Raw genomic sequence first — 19,297 nt, forward strand, 5'->3', positions numbered from 1 at the left:
AAAGTATATGGTAGAAGATCGTGGATTCGTAACATCGCCTTGATGTATCGTCTAGTAAAAAAGGTCACGCGACCACACAGGGGAACGGGAAATAGTGATAATCAAGGATCAACTACGCCGGATAACTCTACCACAAGCTCCCGTCTGATAAAATACAATACTTGCATGAGTAGTAAAACTGGATGAGAGCCTCTAAACTATCCCCAGACTAAGTTGAGTTAGACTATCAGCTAGTTAGATAGATAGGTGTCGCGTGCGCTCAGGGACGATCCAACGGAGCGGAGCCCGCGTGGTTGCAGACCGGACGCAGTTTGAGTGGCTCGGACGAACCGCTGCTTCCTGCAGGGTGTAATTATTGGCCTCTGATCGTGTCCATCATTATCTGATTATGATTGAGTTTATTATGTCTGTTTCTCCAGCTGGAATCATATGTATTCGCATTATTGCTGGCGGAAGAGATATAACTATCACTATCACCAACTGGTTCAAACTACCAGCCGCTTACTAAGGCCGCTCACCGCCCTTTTGGCCGTTTGCTCCCGCTCTCCCGCCGTCGAAGTCTCTCCTCCGTCCTCCTCCGCTTTCTCCCCTCAGCTAGTGAGCATTGCAAATCGCTGCTGGTCGTTGTCTGGGGACGCTTGTTTTTTGTTCACGCTATCTCATTTCATCATCTATACACCTGCTGAGCCCTTCCTGCGCTTTCAATTCATCCCTATCATCGATTCATTCCCCCCACGCTTCCAATTTACTGTCACTGCGCTCTCACCTCGCTCCCCGCCCTGCCTGCTGGATCTAGTACGCTGCATATAGCCCCTCAATTAGTCGACGGTCGTGTCGCGGGGTTCCCCAAGGAGACAGCCGACAGACGTCACTCCAGGCTTCGATGCGAGGAGCGTGGTGATTCAGCGATGGCGTCTCATTGCTAAGACGTCCTCACAACCTCGTCGCCGCCTGGCTTCCCCTGTATTCTCTCCCTTTTGGTCTTTAGTTTGGCAGCAACCCCGTCACCATGCTGGGCAGGCTGTTGAGCACAGCCGCGTCCACTTTGAACCCGGCGAGTTATGGCTCTCGAAATGCCGCCCATCTGGAATCGGTGACAGAGGAGGAACACACTTCGGGTCTTTTGTTTCCTGACGCGAGCCTACTCCGGCGCTCCAATGCGCACGCGTATCCCCTCCAGACGAGCTTCTCGTCTCCGAATGCCTCGACCGCCGGCGCATATGATGATCGCGGAGGATTGGAGCTAGATGCAGGGAAGGATTTCCGTGTCCTCATCGCACAGAACGCGCTGGGAGACCGGGATGAACCCTGCATACTGCTTGACACCCGCATGAATGCAGACCAACCTCCGCAGGGCCTGGGATTAGATCCTCATGTGTTCGAGGGTCCATCGCGCAGACACACGAGAACAGCAAGCCTCACGAAGGCACCGCCGCGGCGTGCCTCGGTCCAGACCACCGGGGTGCATCAGTCCTCCCTGGTGGAACCCAGACCGCTGGCGATGGCAGCCAGCGCGAGGAAATCGGGTCCGCTGAGTCCCGGAGCTTTTAATCGCACCAGAGGTAGAAGCTCCACCTTGTCCGCTGCAGTGGGGGGTCCCGAATCTTATCATAATCGACACGCCGGCGACTCCAGCGAATACGGACTTTTGAATTGCATCTTTGGAAGCAGTGCTTTTAGTTATCGAGGTTCCTCGACCAAGATACATATCCTGTCGGCGGATGGTGACACCGCAAATAGTTCTCCCGGGGCCTCGCCGTCCCACCGTGGCCCCGACAATTATGGCTCACGAGGCATGACACAACGCGGCCCTCTGGGACGGACACCTACGGGCGGAACGCAACCCGGCCCTACTTCTTTACAGGACAAGCTGAATGACCCGAAGCCCCCATCAAAGGTGATAGTGCTCATCACCAGGATGTTTAGCGTCAATCTCCCTGAAGCGCGGGATGGTTCACCGGACGCCCCGGAGTTTATTTCTCCTTTCCAAGAGTCGCTCCCTGATGGATACCCCTTCCCGGACATCAGCAAGCGCAAAAAGATTAAAGAAAAGAAGACTCCTATGTATGCTGTTGCGATCAGCATTCAGATTCCTCTGGGTGCTAGACATGGCGCCCGTCCGATCTCACGGGTGGGTCCCCAGGGAGCAGACCCCCTCAAATCGGGCGGCTCCATGTCCTTCTCCCTTGACTCTGCCCAAGGGTTTGGTAGCTCCTTTCTCGAGGAAACTCTTTCTTCGCCGCCGGCGAGCCTGGACGAGAGGATCGATCTGCTCGTGGATCATTGGGATGCGATAACTCGTACACTGTCCCGTCTCGAGAGATTAGCAAGCAGAGAGATTCTCTCGCTGCTCAAGCAGTTCGATGCCTTGTCCAATCTCCAGCCCAAGCCGGCCAAAGCACCAAACATGCAGAGAACGAACCAGACGATAGTCCAACTGCCGCCGAACATATTAGCGGGAAACACCAAGCTCAGAGAGGAGGCGTTGCTATCGTCACAGCGCATATGTTTCGCTCTTCGGATACCTCGTGTAGTCACGGGGCAGAGCAGATGGGGGGTATGGCGTGAAGAGGCTCGTTGGATCGCTCGAGGATTGGGAGATAAAGAGCATAACTTCTTTTTCCTCGTCCTCATCACCTCGTTCCTTGGCAATCATACCGAATGGCTCAGCTCCCTAGGACCAGATTGGTATCGGCGGCGCCATTACCAGCAGCAGAAAGCCCAACAAGACGCGGAACCGGTAATATCAAACAGAACCGTGATTGTGTGTCCGGACAAGATGACTGCTCGAAGACTGATATTCCTCTTGTCAGCCTTCTTGCCAGCTAGACAGCGCTTCGAGCCTCCGGCCTCGCCCTTCCGTCCTGGATCCTCCACCAGTGCACGGCCGCTCTCACAGAGCCCTCCCAGTGTTCCGCAGCTCCGGCAGGAATCCCTGCGGAGAACAATCGAGAGGCGGGCCCGTGCCCAACGACTCAACCTGGATGATAGCGACAGCCATGAAAGGTCGATCAGCGTGTCGTCTAGCGAGACTGCCCACCGGTCTTCTGATGATGTCGATTCTGTCGCCGTAATGGACTACCCCAAACCGAGGAGGGAGTCGGATGCACGCTCTATCAGAACCATGAATCTCCCTATTCATACGAACGACACGCGGATGAGGAAGGCCACTGCGTCTACCGCTTCGACAATGGCTCCAAACTCGACGGTTCCCGTGGCTCATTTCGCTTCTCAACAGAATCGGCGCGTGCCTGGTAGACGAGAGCGGTTAGAACCAGATGAGACTGATAGTTTAGCGTCAGCAAACCTACTTCGCAATCTGCAGAGGAGCGAAAGCTCCAATATTAGTTCTGACAGCAATAATCCTGCCGGTGGCCGTCGATGGAGTGGTATGTTCTCTGGTCTCTGGGGTTCACGGCAGGGATCGTCCGCCACGGATGATACCGAGATCAACGCGGGTCCGACTACTGAACGGAGGCAATCTGCGCAGATTTCCAAGCCAACACTCAGTCAAATGGCCCAAGAAGTCGCTGTTTCCGACGAGCAGACTTACAAGGAGATAACGCCAAGCAATAAAATCACCATCCCTTCATCCTCCGCTGCTCCAAAGGGATTGGATGAGAACGCCCAAGAGCTATCGTCTCCGAATCCGGAACGCAACAAGGAATCGCCTCTCAAACTCTCTGTGCGTGGTCAAGATGGCGTTGTCGACGTTGATCTCCCGCTGCCAGGGTTTGTCTCTTTGTCGTCTTCTGGCGACTCGACATTGGCCTCTCCTAAGAAGACACGAACTTCAGTTACTAGCGTTGATGCTGTTGCGTCGACACACAGCAGCAACTCAGGGTTTAACGTGCCAATCAGAGAGAACGATGGGCCCAACACCAATGTCGCCGGTTGGCTGAAGAGCTTCCACGAAGACTTCCTTCTCCAGGCGGTAAGGCCGTATGACAGCTTGGAAACAGACGTTAAGAGAGCCATGTTGTCCGAGGCCGCCCCCAACCCACTTCCTGGCTCGACCGATCTCGATGGAGCAGAGAGGTGGGTTGATGTGGCCACGACTCTGATCGCCGATACCCGGACTTTCAGCGTTAAGCGGCTGCGCCTGAGGCGGAAGATCCAAGGCAACGGAACACCACTTCGAACCCCCACCTCGCCCTTAAACAACTCCCGTCCGGTGACCCCTCGCCAGCGTCCTGAAACGCCCTCATCTACAACCCCGTTCACGAGTTTGTTCTCCAATGCCGGCCGGTCTCGTAAGGATTCCATGGCGACGATAATCGATCCTGCTGCGATCAACGAAGCCGAGGAAAAGTTCGTCGAGGAGCCCGTGATGGATTTGGATAGCATATTGGTCGATGCAGTCGAGCGGGTCTTGGCACGCAGTGGCCAGTCCTCGGTGGTGCCTACGCGACCACCATCTCCCAATCGAGGACGCAAGGAAGACACGTCGGATGCTCATTCTGTTCACGGTGATATCCCCACCGTGGAAGTGCCTCGTGCAGAGTGCCGCAGAATGGTCCTGGGCGCGTTAGAGGAGGTTGTGCGCAGTGTGACGGCTGAGCGCTTCCGCGAGGACGGCGATCCTGAATTAGGCCACCCCGTGTCATCTGCAGACAGAGAACAGAAAAAGAAGCTCGCCGCTGTCGATAATACCCTGAGAGAGGGAGTCCGCAAATGGCTACTGGATGTCGAAGAAGCTGTCTGATACAACACCGTGTAGTATATCGTGTACATGCTGATGGTTCAGGCGTTGTTTCGGTCCAGCACTGTTCGGGATTATCCTCTTACTCTTTTGCTACGAGAGCTATTTCTATTTTCTATAAAGAGAAAGTGGAAACTGACGATCGGGGATTAGCAAGGGTATGGGGAGTTTGTTCTTTTTTCCTCTTCTGATCCAATCAATGCAGTTCATGCATTTTCACCATAAACGTCATGATACCCGGTCTTCATCATTCCTTTTCGATACGATTACGATGTTTGATGTTATGTTTTCTTTCTTACCAATTCTAATATCCTCAGTCCGCCCTGGACCATATGCGCTGGCGTCCCTTCTTCCTTTTATTCCTATGCAATTCTATTCTAGCGATTGCTATCTTTTTTTTTTCTCTACCGGGCCACGGTAAAGAAAATTTCAACACTCAAAGCTATTCTTGTAATTCCAGGATTCAAACATCTGGTAGCGTTTTTCTTTCTAGAGTAGTGCCACGAGTAGCGGCTTTTGGGGGTTCTATTGCTTTTATTATTATTATTATTATTATTATTTTTAATGGCCACTTTTGCCTTTTTTTGGGTCCTAGGAGGGGGGGAATGTGTGATGCCGAGTATCATTGACAAATAGACATAGTAATGAAATTTAGAAAGTCATTTATCCTGTATTATTATCATCATCTTCTTCTTCTTCATATATTATTCGTTCTTATATCCTAATTAAGGGCTCGGAACCAAAAACAAAAAAATGATTACTTCGTGTTTTCAAAGTACAGGACCTAAATATCCACTCCTGGGACTTCCTGTCCTACTCGTATTAGGTTCGCGGTACTGAGTTCCTGTTCCGCTGGTGTCGTTGTTCGACGACGCTGATTCTCCTGGATGTCGAGATCCAAAGGTCGCTGGTGGCGAGATGTGATGACCTACGACGCTTGCAGGAAGTTCCAGGGATGGGATTGATGAGTCCAATGTCGGTGTCGGTACGGGTCCGACTCTTGTCGAGACGGTTCGTACCTGCGACTCGCTGTAGAATCGCTCCAGTTTGGCAGCGTCGTTACAGAACTCTTCTAGTTCGTCTTTGAAGCTTTCTGGCGTGCGGACGAGATTCGCAGATTCAATGCAGGGAGAAGAGTACGAGCTCGCGGGGCTACTTCCTTCAGGGACGGGACGGAAGAGAGGGGATGGGCGGGGAGAGACACGGTCGAGGGGGTCAAAAGTGGCTGCTCGTGGCCGGTATTGATCTGGACGGTCGCTCCGGTCGAGTCGGGATGCATCCCGTGCGAAGATAGCTCTGGTGCTGTACAGACGGTTGGCGAGAAAAAGGAAGTCGCCTTCGTCAGTTATCTGAATAATGGAGAGACCTGATCGGTGGATATATTGAGGGTAATGAAAGTCGGGCTTTCCCCATGAGTACGAAACCTCAACGTCTGGGGGATACGAATCCCACGATTCGAAGTCTAGCACATAGTCTAGTTTCTTGAGGAGCGCTTTTTGGTAGTAGTGTTTGTCGGGAGTGCCTTGCTGTGTGAACGATGTCGTATTGTAGATGGTAGGAGCAGGTGGTTTGGGGGGCTTCACTTTGAGCTGTATCCTGTACGGCTTTCTGAAAGGTTGAGTCTGAGGAATAGTACACGCTTCTGCAATCGGCACCTGTACGAGCTTAAGGCCGAACTTCTCTGCAGTCGATGCCCATGACGCAACTGCATCCTCAATAAGCTTTGGAGTCGTCTTCAGCCATTGAATTTCGATATGGAAGCAATTTTCGGGGTTGTGCAGCCGATCATAATGAAGGTGCACAAATTCGGGACGGTTGGATCGCTTCCTAGGATCCACATCGTATTTCATGCTCTTTGAAAGCATGATAGCCACTTTCGACTTAGATTTAGACGGTGTATTCAATGTCGATGTAGCCGTCTCATCCGTGCTTTCGGACCTTGCCCTACCTCCCGAAGGAGAGTCCTTCGGATTTTCGATCACTGGTGTTGATGGGACGGATTTATCCGGCTTCCTGGGTGCAGGGAACCACCCCGTTCGAGACTCGGGTTTTGAAACCCGGTACTCACTGGCGATCTGGTAGAAGTAATTGCCGTCCCTGAAATTATGCCTCTTCTCGACGTGTTGAAAAAGGCCATGCTTCATCAGCTCATTACCGAACTCGACGGCCTCTTCTCGCGTGTCGATATCGCGAAAGTTTTGTAATAACCAGGTTGTAAACTCGAACCCGATGAAGCAGTTATAGTGCAGTCTCCAGTGCCATCTTCTGTCCATCATGCGAACACCTTTATCTCCCTGTATCATCTGTGCCAGGGACGATAAATTTACGCTAGACCTCTCCAGCAGTTCGGAGTCGGGAAGCAGTTGTGCTGGCGGATTATCAAGCCCGGGGTCAGTGAGCAATATCCGGTCAAGTTCGGCAGCGACAACCTCAGAAGGATTTCTGGTCTGGTACATGATGTTGAGTGGGTTCTGGTCCTTCTTGTGTGCTCCACTTTGGAATCGTTTCTCGTCCTGCGGTACGTACTTGTGCCGCTGCCACATATGCGTCAACTGGTTGATTCCAAGAAGATGGATCTCTTCCTCATTATCTTCATTGAATGATTGCATGTGACGTTTAGAGTGAGCTGGCAGTCGCATGGGGATCAGAACGTAGCGAACCCTCCAAAATCGAAGCTGCTGCGTAGGATTGATAAGAAGATCCCGATGACCGGCTAGATAATTATCGGCATAGTTCCAGTTGTATTCCTCTTTGAGTGGCTCCAGGTTCACATCCCTGATGTCGTATTTAGTACTCAGGTAAGTTCGTATTGCATACCTGTACATCCTACAACGTCCTTTATCGGACAGAAAAGCGGCTGATGTTCGACGCGTGAACCTGGTGACCTCGATCTCCCCACCTGCTATACAGACGAGCCGGTGAATGGTATTTCCCATTGAAAGGTAAATGGTTGTACCATCTTTCCCGAGGGAACGGTAGTCAAAAACATTCAAAGATTCAAGCTCGTACTGGCCACAAGCCTCTGCAACAGCGCTTCCGATGATGATCTGAAAGCCATGCGAAAGGCGTAGTGATATCATTTCGCGCAGAAGGACGTCTCTGCCCTTCGGGGGTTCCTCTCCCTCGACGTCGTCATTCGGAAAGACTCTGTATGGTGTTTGTAGATAGTCAGATGCTAGTTCAGCACTCGTTGGAAATTCCTCCGTTGTCAGCGGCAAGACAGCAGGCGATTTCAAACTTTTCCATTTAACAAGGGCAACATGTGGAGGCCTTGGGTAGGCGTGCTGCCAGCGACCAAACCAACCAGCTTTGCGTAGCGTGTCTTTTGTAGTATTAGAGGGATTTATAGAGCGCACCCACGGAGCCAACGCCTTGCTGGGAGACTGGCTTGTCGATACATCTTCTGGGCCAGCATTGAGGGTGATATCCACTTTAGGCCCTGTTCTCTTCATGGGAAATATGCCGGTGGTCTCAGTCTGTCTGCCCTGACCATAGGGCACTTCCGTTGTTGTCGTGGAAAATGAGTTTGATATGACAGAACGCTCTGTATCCGGTTCTTCCGGTATTTTCTTGCTGGCAACCTTGATAGATATCGGTCGTGATGGTGTAACAGCGGAATTCTCAATAGCTTTCTTCATAGTGACTGGTTTATCGGGTGTTTCAGTAGCACTGGATAGCGACGCAGTTTCTCCTGAAGAGGAAGATGGTCGTCCGACGCTCATAGTATCGGACAGCACTCCAGTGGACTGCTTCCTGTTCAAGATGGGCGTAGCCCTGGCATGTTCAGCATTGACCTCAGTACTCGCCTGAGCCCTTGGAGGAGCAGATCCTAGTCCACGTAAAGCGAAGCTAATCGTACGGGAAATGCGTGAAGGTCGAGCTGCCGAACTTGTCTTGATAGCTGGCTTTCGAGGAGAAGCATCCTTAGTTGCAACAGGACTCTTCGATCTTACTGAAAGTGCGCCCGTTTTCTCCAGATTCTGAGAGCTAGAATGTGATGAGGTGGAACGTTCCAGGGCATTCTCCTCGTGCTCTTTTAGACTTGTCACTGATCGGGCCGAAAGACGATCATGAGCCCGAGGTATTTGGACCTCTGGCTCAATCAGCTTCCTTGACTTTTGCTGTTTCCGAGAGCGGCGATACTCAAGAGATGGGTGGAAGACGGCATCATCATACTCGTCCATCCAGTTAAGTACCTTCCTCTGGTATTTAGTTGATGTAGGCAGTATCATATCCCTGGGGTTGGCTAGGTTTGGGAGAAACGGTTCCGGCCGAAGACTGTCGCTCAGGGGTGCTTTGTATGAGGAATTCGGCGAGAACAAGAATTTGGCCGCGTGCGGGCCAACAACGCTTGTAACGGAGCCAAAAGATTGTGACATGCTATCAAAACCACGATGCCCCTCAGAGAGGTAAGGGATAGATATATTTGACTGTTCGCTTTCCATAATGCCCATCATCTGAATCTCGTACAACCTAACTCTCGGTACGAACGTCTTGGATTGCTTCGTGACTGTATGAGGAATGGGAGCATTGGGGTCATTTTTAGCGATGCTCCGAGCTTCTCTATATGTTTTTGGGTTCCAAAAAGAGATATCAACCCAATGAGGAATGCCAAAACACCACTCTTTGGATTGGTCCGGGTTTCTCTCCCTGGACATCGGCCGAATGAATGACCCAGGTGCACTGGTTCGAGGGGACACATGTGACGATCTTGACATAAGACTCGAGCCATGATAGCGGAGTTCCGGTGACGAATAGTTGCTGTGGGTTTCTCCCATGGTCGAACTTGTAGGCCGCTCCTTTGGCCTACGGTACTTAAACAAGGGAACCGAGTGGAGTGGCATGGGACTGAGGCAGACAAGATCAATTGAGATCCCATAGTTCGTCAGCACTTCGGTTGTCGAGGCTAAAGATTCGTATGAGACTTCAAAGACTCCGGTACCAGGGGTTATTACGACGATCGAGGTGGCCGTGTGGAGCATATCGCGGTCGATGTGGTCGTATGCGAGATGAGAGGATGCAAAATGGATGGCCTCGAGTAGATTCCCACGCAAAGAAGTACTGGGTCGACCAGCGATAATCGTTTTCTTCGGCTCATCGCCTGAATTAGCCCCGTTATGACCGGCTGTTGTTGGAGTGTCTGCACTATCAACAGTCTGAACAGACACATCCCTCAAGAAGGTCCGGAAGTCTTTCTTTAACTCATTGAGAATAGTGGTCCAATGACCACTTGCCATGTCATTTACCACCACGCGGTAGAAATCTCGTGTTGGCACGCGGCCTGGATCAGAAATTCTTCTCAATGTCTCCGTGTTGAGCGCGGGAGGGCCAGGATCGAGAGTAACGTCATATTCGACTCTGGTGAAGAGCACAATGGTGACTAGATGTCTGGCTTCGATATTTGCCCACCGTTTGAATAACTCTGGAAGAAAGCCATTGATGACGCGGCTAAAGAGGATATCACCGGTTCCCTCCGCGTCAAAGTCCCACATCTCTCGTGACATTTGGATGAAAAGAACATATTTTGCTGACTCGCTGCGGAAGACAGGAATCGTGCTGGGTGCAAAGTAACCCGATAGGACCTTTTTACCTCTTATGAATATGTTTTTTATAGTCGCTTTGATGCCTCCCATAAAGAGGATCTTCTGGCCCTTGTAGATGGTCTTGTCCACCAGTTCGGACATGACCAATCGCCACATGTCCGAGCGGACGAGATACTGGTCGCGGAAAGCGATGTCGACGTGAGCTGCCGAACATTGTGAACGATCCACGACTGACAGAAGGACCTGTGACCTGTTCTTGAAACCGAAGATATTGGCGACATTGTTTGTCACCGATATCTCTAGTTTCGAATGGCGCAGTTTGATATCTTGCGGGACCGGTTTGACCACGAAGAGATACCGTCCTTGCGTGTGCGACTGGAACTTGCCTTTTGGATGGAAGCCGGAGCTCTGGTTGATGTCGGCACTACTCTCATGGAGGGACCTCGAGCCAAGCTCTGGCTTCAGCTGAGAGTGGGACGCATCTGTAGTTCCCCGAACAGGTGATATCTCAATCACATCACCCACTTTGACACCCGTGTCGCTGAAAGCCGCCTGATTGAATAGAACCTCTTCACGAGAGAAGTTCTCGTCGTGAACCCATATCGTGCATAATCGTCGATTGAGACCTGTCGGAGGCTGCTTGATTGAGCCTCCGTCGCCCGAGTACGCCGGGTCATAATGCGATGTTCCCACCGAGCGAGAGGTCCCCAGCGTGTCCAAGCTCGCCGCACTCACCTGCCTCAGATGCGAACCCTTTACGGGCCCGCGGGGAGGCATCATAATTGCCAGAGGTCCATGTATCGAACCGGAGATTCTTTTGACTAGTCAACGCAAGACGTCGAATCCCTCACGGGAAGGCAATTATTGAGTTGGATATCGAAGAGCACCGCGTCTACATATGTAGAAGGCGGTGAAATGCCAATCATGTGATTTTACTTTTCTCCTGATAAAGCCATCAATTGATCGGCTTTCAACAATCATGGCAAGATGGCCGAGTTGGTCCAAGGCGTCAGGTTAAGGTCTACCTTAATAACAACTTTCAATAAGTTCCTGATCTGTGTATGCAGGCGTGGGTTCGAATCCCACTCTTGTCAAGACTTCTTTTTTTTTCGTACCTTTTTTTCTCCCTAGAGAAAATTTGGTGAGGCCCGTAAGGGAAGGTGGACATGATTGGTCGGCAGCCGAAGCCCAAGTCCATCGCTCGTTCAACTATGTACAGCTTGATATTAATGTCGGAGCCTATGATGAAGCTGGGCTCTTTTTGATTAAAAACCTATATTGCCACCTTTATTTACTGCGACCAAGAAGACATTAAGGACTGTTTTTTTTTTTTTTTTTTTCGATTCTAACTACTAGGTATCGGTATTGGTTCGGAGTAAAGGATCCAGGTCTTTAAGCATGATATATATATATACCAGCTTTGCCGTCGTGAGATGGCCACAATACGTTGTCCTTCCAGTCGTGAGCTTCCAGCAAGACCCACAATGGCTGATTGCTCAATACAGCCAAGGCTCGTAGAAGGATTCTGGAAAGAGTTAATTCGGAGAAGGTGGTTTCGAATATCAAGCATGTTTGATGCTGCCTGATCTGACTCAAAGATACTCTATCTTAGCATGGACGTCATGGAACTTCTAGACGACTGTGCCACTCCGCGCGAGAGAGTGAGCATCGGTCTAGGGTCGAATTCGAACTGTTTGTACTCAGCCTTCAACACAGTGGAGTTGGATACCAGCAGGACTCTGTTCTTTCAGCTGCACCTGCGCTTGAATGTCACCAGGGACTCAGCCATGCAGACAGAGTAAGTGGAAAGAACGAATGGGGTGATATCTTAGTTCCTCAACAACATGAATCAGCGGTGTATTTCGTCGCTTATAAAAATCTATCTGCCTATGCGCCACTATATTATTATCGGAGTAGGGTGTACTGTAACTGTATAGACGGATGTGGCGGTGCGGGAGCCAGCAATTAATTTTCAGCCAGTATAACCGATGAGCCTGACCAGAGTAGAACAAGTACATACCTTATTGCAACTAACCTGGAGTGCCTAGGAGGATTAGAGTATTGCCCAGGATACGAGGTCCCATGTACGCACATTACTTCATAAGTTCATACATACCATGGCGGGCACTAACGAGCCCTGATCGAAGCAATAGGACGGCATGTGGTCCAGACTCCGCAGATGCCACCAGTGATGGTTAGATTTGAATAATTATTTGATACCTTAGGTACTCTGCGGCCTAGTTTAATGAGCACACTCCACAATTCATGCGCCACACACTAACAGACGCATTGTGGCTTGTATGAATAGGCGTCTAGAATACGCAATAGTAACTAGAGTGTGGCGGTAAGCAGGATTACTCTATGCAAGATTTCCAGCGAAAGCAGTGTTGAATCAAGAAAGCCACCATTCTGATCGCGCCATAAACGAGAAGGGCCATGAAACAGGAGAAAAGGACGTCAGTCGCGAAGATCAACACGGAACAAGTGGACTATCAAACACGGTTGCCAAGAGACACCGTCGACGCGGTAGGATGCTTCAACTCGTTTGGCTTGCCTAAGCTCGCTTGGCTGTCTTGGCTAAAGTGGAATTTCTCGGTTTCAAGCTACGAGACTTGGCAGCATCCCCTACATCCCATCCCTGGCAGCGGGATCTGGGATCTCGTCAGTCTCGACAATTTCGCAGAACTGCAGAATCAGCGCTGATGATTTTGATAAGTCAGATTGATAACGCCGTCCTGTCACGACCAGGCGCCTAATATTACTAGCTGGCATTAGGATCCCCCTTAGCCACTGGGACTTCCCGCAGCGCGTTCAAATTTCCTGTTTGTGGATAGCTGCGTGGCCCAACCATTACCAGGCACACACACTGGTAGTGGGACGCTAATTGAAACCAGGGTCTGTCCTCTGTGGCTGAGCAATATATCGGCGTCTTCAGTTCCCCTGGTCGGACAAGATCAGAATACAGCAGGATGGTTCGCTGGCAATATGTGATGCGATTATCTGTGTCTAGGGAGCCAACACAATAATAGATGGCAAATGTAGTAGAGTACTTTAACGCTGTAGACCCTTTCAGCGCGCAAAGAAAAGAAATCTGCTGTTGTTGAAGAATATAACTGCTGTCACTCTTGCTCATCACAATCTATTATCTTCACTTATTACAGAGATCACTTGCAGATCATCGGGACCCAGCAAAGCTTTCTTTGTGGAGTTCAGACAGAGCAAGCATCAGCGGACATATCACACTGACTGCCGCGACCAAGTGGAACGCCCCTTATCGTTTCAACCTTACCCGTGTGCTTTTTTCCCATTCATTATTATTCTCTTAACAGCGAGCCCTACCAACTGTTGTCACTCCCTTCGCTCCTGCATTCAAGACAGATTCACAATGCGTAAGTGCTGCCACCCCTCGATGATGATACTTGCCCAGTTGCGCGGAACTGATATCCCTTGGCGATAGATATCTACAGGCGTCACGCCAGGCAATTGGCGTGGTATGATGATGAGGGGGAGCCGACCAACCACAACCCATTCAAGAAGTTCAGAGCACGTCCACGGCACTCACGGTCGAGTCGTCTGGAGAGTGGATTATACCCTGTGAGGACGGCTGGCGATGTAAGAACCTCAGAAGAGCGACGAAGACGCGCCGACGTCGCGGGCGGCCTGAGTGGCCCTCAGCATGCGGAGACATACCATGCAGCAGAGTTGTCCAGCGCAGACCGTACGAGAGCAGCGTCCTACAGTGATACTGACAAAGGTGGTCTTGGACAGTCGACTGAGAGCAACGATCCGATCAATATTCCAGAGCCTGCTCATGACGCTTCAGGGGAGGGCAAGCCGCGACGGAGGAAGTTCTTTGGGAGATTCAACGACAAAGATGAGGGTGATAAACTTGCGCTGTCAGAGTCTCAAGAGTCGATGCCCGACAAACAAAAGTTCACTGTGGTGGGACAATTGAAAGCGACACTATTCAATTCATGGATCAACATCCTTCTATTCGCCGCTCCGGCAGGGAGTAAGATATTGCTCACTCGAGTCGCGTTTCCTAAGGCTAATGTTTACCAGTCGCCCTCTACTACGTTCATGTCGATCCCAGGGCAGTGTTCGTTGTCAACTTCATTGCCATCATGTAAGTGCGGAACGGCTGAAGCCATGAAGACCTCGGACTGATATTGGACAGTCCACTGGCTGCGATGTTGAGTTATGCTACGGAAGAGATTGCGCTACGGTAATTCAACTTAATATCTGCTGTCGATTCCGTCCCAGCTAACAAATTGTACAGGACTGGCGAGACCATCGGAGGTCTTCTGAACGCGACTTTCGGGTATGAGGCTCTCTTTCTTGCGGCGGAAAATGTCATCTGAGGCTAACACGATTAGCAATGCTGTCGAACTGATTGTTGCGATCCTGGCTCTTGTCGACAACCAGGTTCTCGTCGTGCAAACGTCCTTGATCGGAAGTATGCTCTCTAACCTGCTGCTCGTCATGGGAATGTGCTTCTTCTTTGGTGGAGTCAACCGCATGGAACAGCACTTTAACGTCGTCGTTGCGGAGACAGCAGCGAGTCTGCTCGCGTTGGCAGTTGGCAGTCTTGTCATCCCAACCGCTTTTCACAACTGGTCTAATGGTAAGTGGATGGATTCGGGGGGGTTTTAGATACAATCCAAGCTAACAGTCATGATCACAGCCGGTACCCGAGGAATCGCTCCTTTGTCTCGAGGTAGGTTCATCGACAATCGGGACTATCACCATCACCATGCTAATGACAATAATATTAGGAACTAGTATCATTCTCCTGGTCGTGTATGGGGCGTATCTGTTCTTCCAGCTGAAATCCCACACGGAGCTTTACAACCAACCAAGCCAGAAGGTTGAAAAGCGATTTACCTCGATAGGCCAAGGTGACGCCAACAAAGGAATTGCCCGAATGGGTCAACTGCTGTCGACCAGTATCGGAGCACCGGCAGAGCAGCAGGTGCAAATAGCAGAGCCGGAAGATGAGCCCGAGGAACCTCAGCTCAGTGTTCTGGTTGCGTTGATCACGCTCATAATTTCGACTGTCCTTGTGGCTCTGTGTGCGGAATTCATGGTCGACTCCATCGATGCGATTACGGCGACAGGCGCTATCTCGAAGACATTTGTTGGACTGATTCTCCTTCCCATTGTTGGAAACGCAGCCGAGCACGCCACCGCTGTTACGGTGGCCTGCAAAGATAAGATGGACCTTGCGATCGGTGTGGCAGTTGGATCCAGTATGCAGATCGCTCTGCTGGTCCTGCCTCTCATCGTTGTCATCGGATGGTGCATGGGTAATGATGACATGGTAAGTAAGATCCGCTGAGAAACGCATTTGTGGCCTTTTTCTTTTATGACCGGACGAGAAGCTGACTGCGCAGACTCTGTATTTCGATGGATTCCAAGTCATCCTGTTGTTCATTGCTGTCCTTCTCGTACGTGACGTCCCCCTACCCTAGTCTTTCCCCATCCAGAGTATAGATAGAGGTACTAAATAACCTACTAGGTCAACTACCTGATTGCAGACGGCAAGTCGCATTGGCTAGAAGGTGTCCTTCTGATGACTTTGTATATTATCATTGCTGTTGCCGCGTGGTAAGTCCCCCTCTCATCTGCGGAACAAAACCCATTTCGATATAAAACCAGTTGAAAGAAGAAACAAGTCCGCTGACGAATTTTTTTTCCCCTACAACACAGGTTCTATCCTTCTCACGAGGACTCCACTGGATGAAAGAAAGAATTGCTCGAAAGAAAAAAATCTTGAATTATGAGCGTCAGAACTGGGTTCTGCACGTCTTGTCTAGCCCATCCAGCATTTTCTTATCATTTATCTTTTATCCATTATATCGGATACTATGTACTACTTATTCTTCTCTTACGATAAGACCAAACCCCACTGACCAGGGCTATCATTATGCCATTGTTGGAATTATTCAATTATTCTCTACTAGGTTGGGTTGGGTTGAGTTGGCTTCTTGTATCTTTTTTCTATACTTTGTGTCAAGTCAAGATGATACCAAATTATTCATTTCTTTTCTTTTCTTTTCTTTCCTGTTCTTTAAATAATCCAGCGAAAGACAAGTAGATATCATCACCTTTTCAACCTCCAATACATAGAGTACTGCTTATTATTGAACGGTCTAGGAAGCTACGTCGGACCTAAGTGTTGAAATGGAGACGTGCATATTCTATAATTAATTAAATTACCAGCGGACAGACCGCAGTGCTCACTTTCCCGTCCCGTGATAGAGCAAATGACGCACAGTACAGTACAGTAAATACTTATTCCGATTGGACAGCCCGCCATCCAGGTCGGTAAAAGGATGAGATCAGATATCGGGTTTTGGATTAGATAGGGAAGCGAAGCGGTCTAGGAATGAAGTGCGCTAACTAACGTATAGTTATGGGGATACTACTAGTATTCTGGGGGACTGCTCTCACGTGTCTATATGTTACGTTGCTTTTTATTATTCCGAACGAGCCCAGGATCAACCGCGGTCTTTTTTCTCTGACCGACCACCGTAGGGATAGGATTATTGGGGGGGGGAGAGGGTTGGGTTGTCCAACCTTGCGCAACCATTGAGTCCCAGGACCAGGGATCCCCGAGAGCCCCCCCGGATGGGGTTGCTCCGTGTGAGTTGCCGTTGTCTGAATACGAGTCGGTCGATTGATTGATTGATTGGATTCTGGTGGTCTGAATGGGTGAACATGCCGGTAGTAGGTATCCGGACATTCTTCTTTGGGACTTCCCCGCGGGGAGAGAGAGATAGCCTAGAGACAAGACCGAAGACCGAAGACAGAAGAGAATAATGGGAGGGGGTTCAAGTTCAGTCCTTTTCTGTTCGGGTCGGTTGTCTTCGGTGGCGGCGGCGGTGCCACGTCGAAAAAAGAAAACCGTGCGCCAGGTCGTACCCGAGCACGCTTCAAAGTTCAGAGGTTATTATTATTAACTCCTCGTGTGACCAGAAGAGAGGATGGCCGAGGAGCCAGCTGAATGGAGAGTTGCCAAAAACAAAAGGGAGCCAGAAGTTGCGGCTGGGGAACAACCGCGGGGTAGACTAACTAAGAGTCAAGCCCAGACTTTTTCCTCCACAACAACACATGGCAAGTTGTCCGTCCACGGCAACCCGCGTCAGCATTCCTCCGCCATCTTACCGTACCAGTCAGTCAGTCTACCAGCTGACCCGAGGGATAAGCCGTGTGTATTGTCATCCATGTAGTTAGTTAGTTATTTAATAATAATAATAGAACAATACCTATCATGATAGCAGTAGCAAGAACAATAATAATGACTTTCCCCTCCTCCGGCAGTGATTGATTTGAGAAAAAAGGCGAGCACGGGATCGTGGATCGGGGATGACCGGCTGCGGGCGCGCACGGAGGTCGGGCAACCAACAGCCTCGGGGACGGACAGGAGAAAAACTAGAAAAAAAAAGAACTAGAAAATGAATACTAATACATAATACAAATAATACCCCCAGAGTCACTGGTTTCTGCTTAGCGGGAAAGAGAGAGAGAGAGAAGGTTAAGTTCAGGACTAAATTGACGAGGATTGTTAGTTACTTGGGATCTAATTTGCGGGGTTCAGCCTCGGAGAAAAGAAAGTGGTTTTGCTCGGGACTCTCTGTTCAGGCCAGGACCTGCGGAGAAAAAAAAGTTACGGAAAAGGCTATTTCTCGGAGAAGAAGAAGAAGAAGAAGAAAGACGCGATGTTCTTTTTCTTTTTCTTATTAACTAATAATATTGGATTATTCTTGTTTCGGGGTATGATTTCATCACCGGCTGCTTTTCTCTTTGTAGCCGGCTAAAAGGCAAAATGAAGTCACGTCGTCGCTTTATGGAACTGTTGTACCGTAATTAATTAATTAATTAATTAATACCATACATACATACATACATACACTGACTGCATTCCCGACCGGAAGAGAAGAGAAGAGCTGAAGAAAGAGTGCAATCCCGGTGGGCTATAGAATCTAATCTGCAGGGAATCATCAATTTAATTGTCAACATAAAAAATAAAAAAAAAAAGACAGGAAGAAGAAGAAGAAGAAGAAGAAGAAGAAGAAGAAGTTGGCCTCGGGGACTGGCCATCCACCGTCTGACTGCCGATCGGGAATCCTGGGGCCGAAACTGGGCCAGGGAAGCCGCCACGAGTAAGAATAATCCTGCTGGGGGAGAGTACCATAGTTTAGGAGTGATTATCTAGTTAGTTAGTTATTTATCTAGTTAGTTAGTTAATTATTTAGTTAGTTATTCGACTCCGGATGACCAGAATCATCACTGACTTCAGCTCCCGGTGTCGGCCTGGTCGACCGGCAAAACGATGACGGCCAGCCCAATATCGTGTCCACCCGAACGGCCGGGCCAGCTTTTTGCATTTTACTCATTTACTCATGAATCAAATAATAAACCAACTATCACGATAATGGTTAAGTGAATTACCATAGATGCTACTAGTTACTACAGTACTAGACCCAGCAACTAGCAACTACTACTAGATACAGGCACTAGACTCGGAATCCGTTAGTGTTGAACGAAACAGTGCCTGACGGAACCCCCGGTTTTTTCACTGTTCGCTCGACCCGGCATCTGGCTCTCCCCGCGCAAACTAGCCCTGGATCTGCTGCTTTCCCCGGGTTGAAGGTGAGAGAGTCCCATCGCATCGCATCGCATCGCATCTATCCTATCCTATCCTATCCTATCCTATCCTTTCCTTTCCCATCTCATCCCCATCGTGCCCGATCGCCATCCGAGCTTCTTCTCTTCTCTCTTCTCTCTCTCTTTCTCTCTTCTTTCCGTTCCTCCTCATTTTTCTCCATTCTCATGCCGCTCCCTCTCGGCTCTTCCTCCACAGCGTTCCTCACCCCGGACCGTTGAAAATCCAACATCCCAGTTGGGGACTGTCTGGTCTCCACTTGCCTCTCGCCGTCGCGCGTCCTTGCATATCCCGCGCTCTCCACGATGCGCTGCTGATACTTACAAACGAACAAAACGGACAAAACTAGTTCAACCAGTGTCGCTTCTTCTCTCTGTCCTACAC

At 49.9% G+C, this 19,297-nt stretch overlaps 3 protein-coding genes and 1 non-coding gene across 4 annotated transcripts; 3 read left to right on the forward strand and 1 right to left on the reverse strand.

Moving 5' to 3' along the window:
* Positions 1-910: 910 nt before the first annotated feature.
* Positions 911-5,168, forward strand: C8Q69DRAFT_151595 (folliculin-interacting protein N-terminus-domain-containing protein). The gene is made up of 2 exons (XM_028625552.1): positions 911-4,860; positions 5,020-5,168. The coding sequence occupies exon 1, from the start codon at positions 1,010-1,012 to the stop codon at positions 4,703-4,705; it is 3,696 nt and encodes a 1,231-aa protein (XP_028487492.1). The 5' UTR covers positions 911-1,009; the 3' UTR covers positions 4,706-4,860; positions 5,020-5,168.
* C8Q69DRAFT_456951 (hypothetical protein) lies at positions 5,148-11,209 on the reverse strand. The gene has a single exon (XM_028629864.1). The coding sequence runs from the start codon at positions 11,023-11,025 to the stop codon at positions 5,473-5,475; it is 5,553 nt and encodes a 1,850-aa protein (XP_028487493.1). The 5' UTR covers positions 11,026-11,209; the 3' UTR covers positions 5,148-5,472.
* Positions 11,210-11,226: 17 nt separating this feature from the next.
* On the forward strand, positions 11,227-11,339 carry C8Q69DRAFT_t26. Its single transcript has one exon. It is a non-coding gene; the product is annotated as a tRNA-Leu (tRNA).
* Positions 11,340-13,504: 2,165 nt separating this feature from the next.
* Positions 13,505-16,080, forward strand: C8Q69DRAFT_151666 (sodium/calcium transporter). Its single transcript, XM_028625554.1, has 11 exons — positions 13,505-13,634; positions 13,703-14,257; positions 14,308-14,371; positions 14,423-14,470; positions 14,525-14,566; positions 14,622-14,869; positions 14,930-14,962; positions 15,021-15,565; positions 15,639-15,692; positions 15,764-15,852; positions 15,955-16,080. Exons 1-11 carry the CDS (start codon positions 13,631-13,633, stop codon positions 15,986-15,988), a joined length of 1,716 nt encoding a protein of 571 aa, XP_028487494.1. The 5' UTR covers positions 13,505-13,630; the 3' UTR covers positions 15,989-16,080.
* The last annotated feature ends 3,217 nt before the right edge of the window (positions 16,081-19,297 follow it).

The sequence above is a fragment of the Paecilomyces variotii genome (assembly GCF_004022145.1).
Source record: "Paecilomyces variotii strain CBS 101075 chromosome Unknown C8Q69scaffold_2, whole genome shotgun sequence".
Classification (NCBI taxonomy): Eukaryota; Fungi; Ascomycota; class Eurotiomycetes; order Eurotiales; family Thermoascaceae; genus Paecilomyces; species Paecilomyces variotii.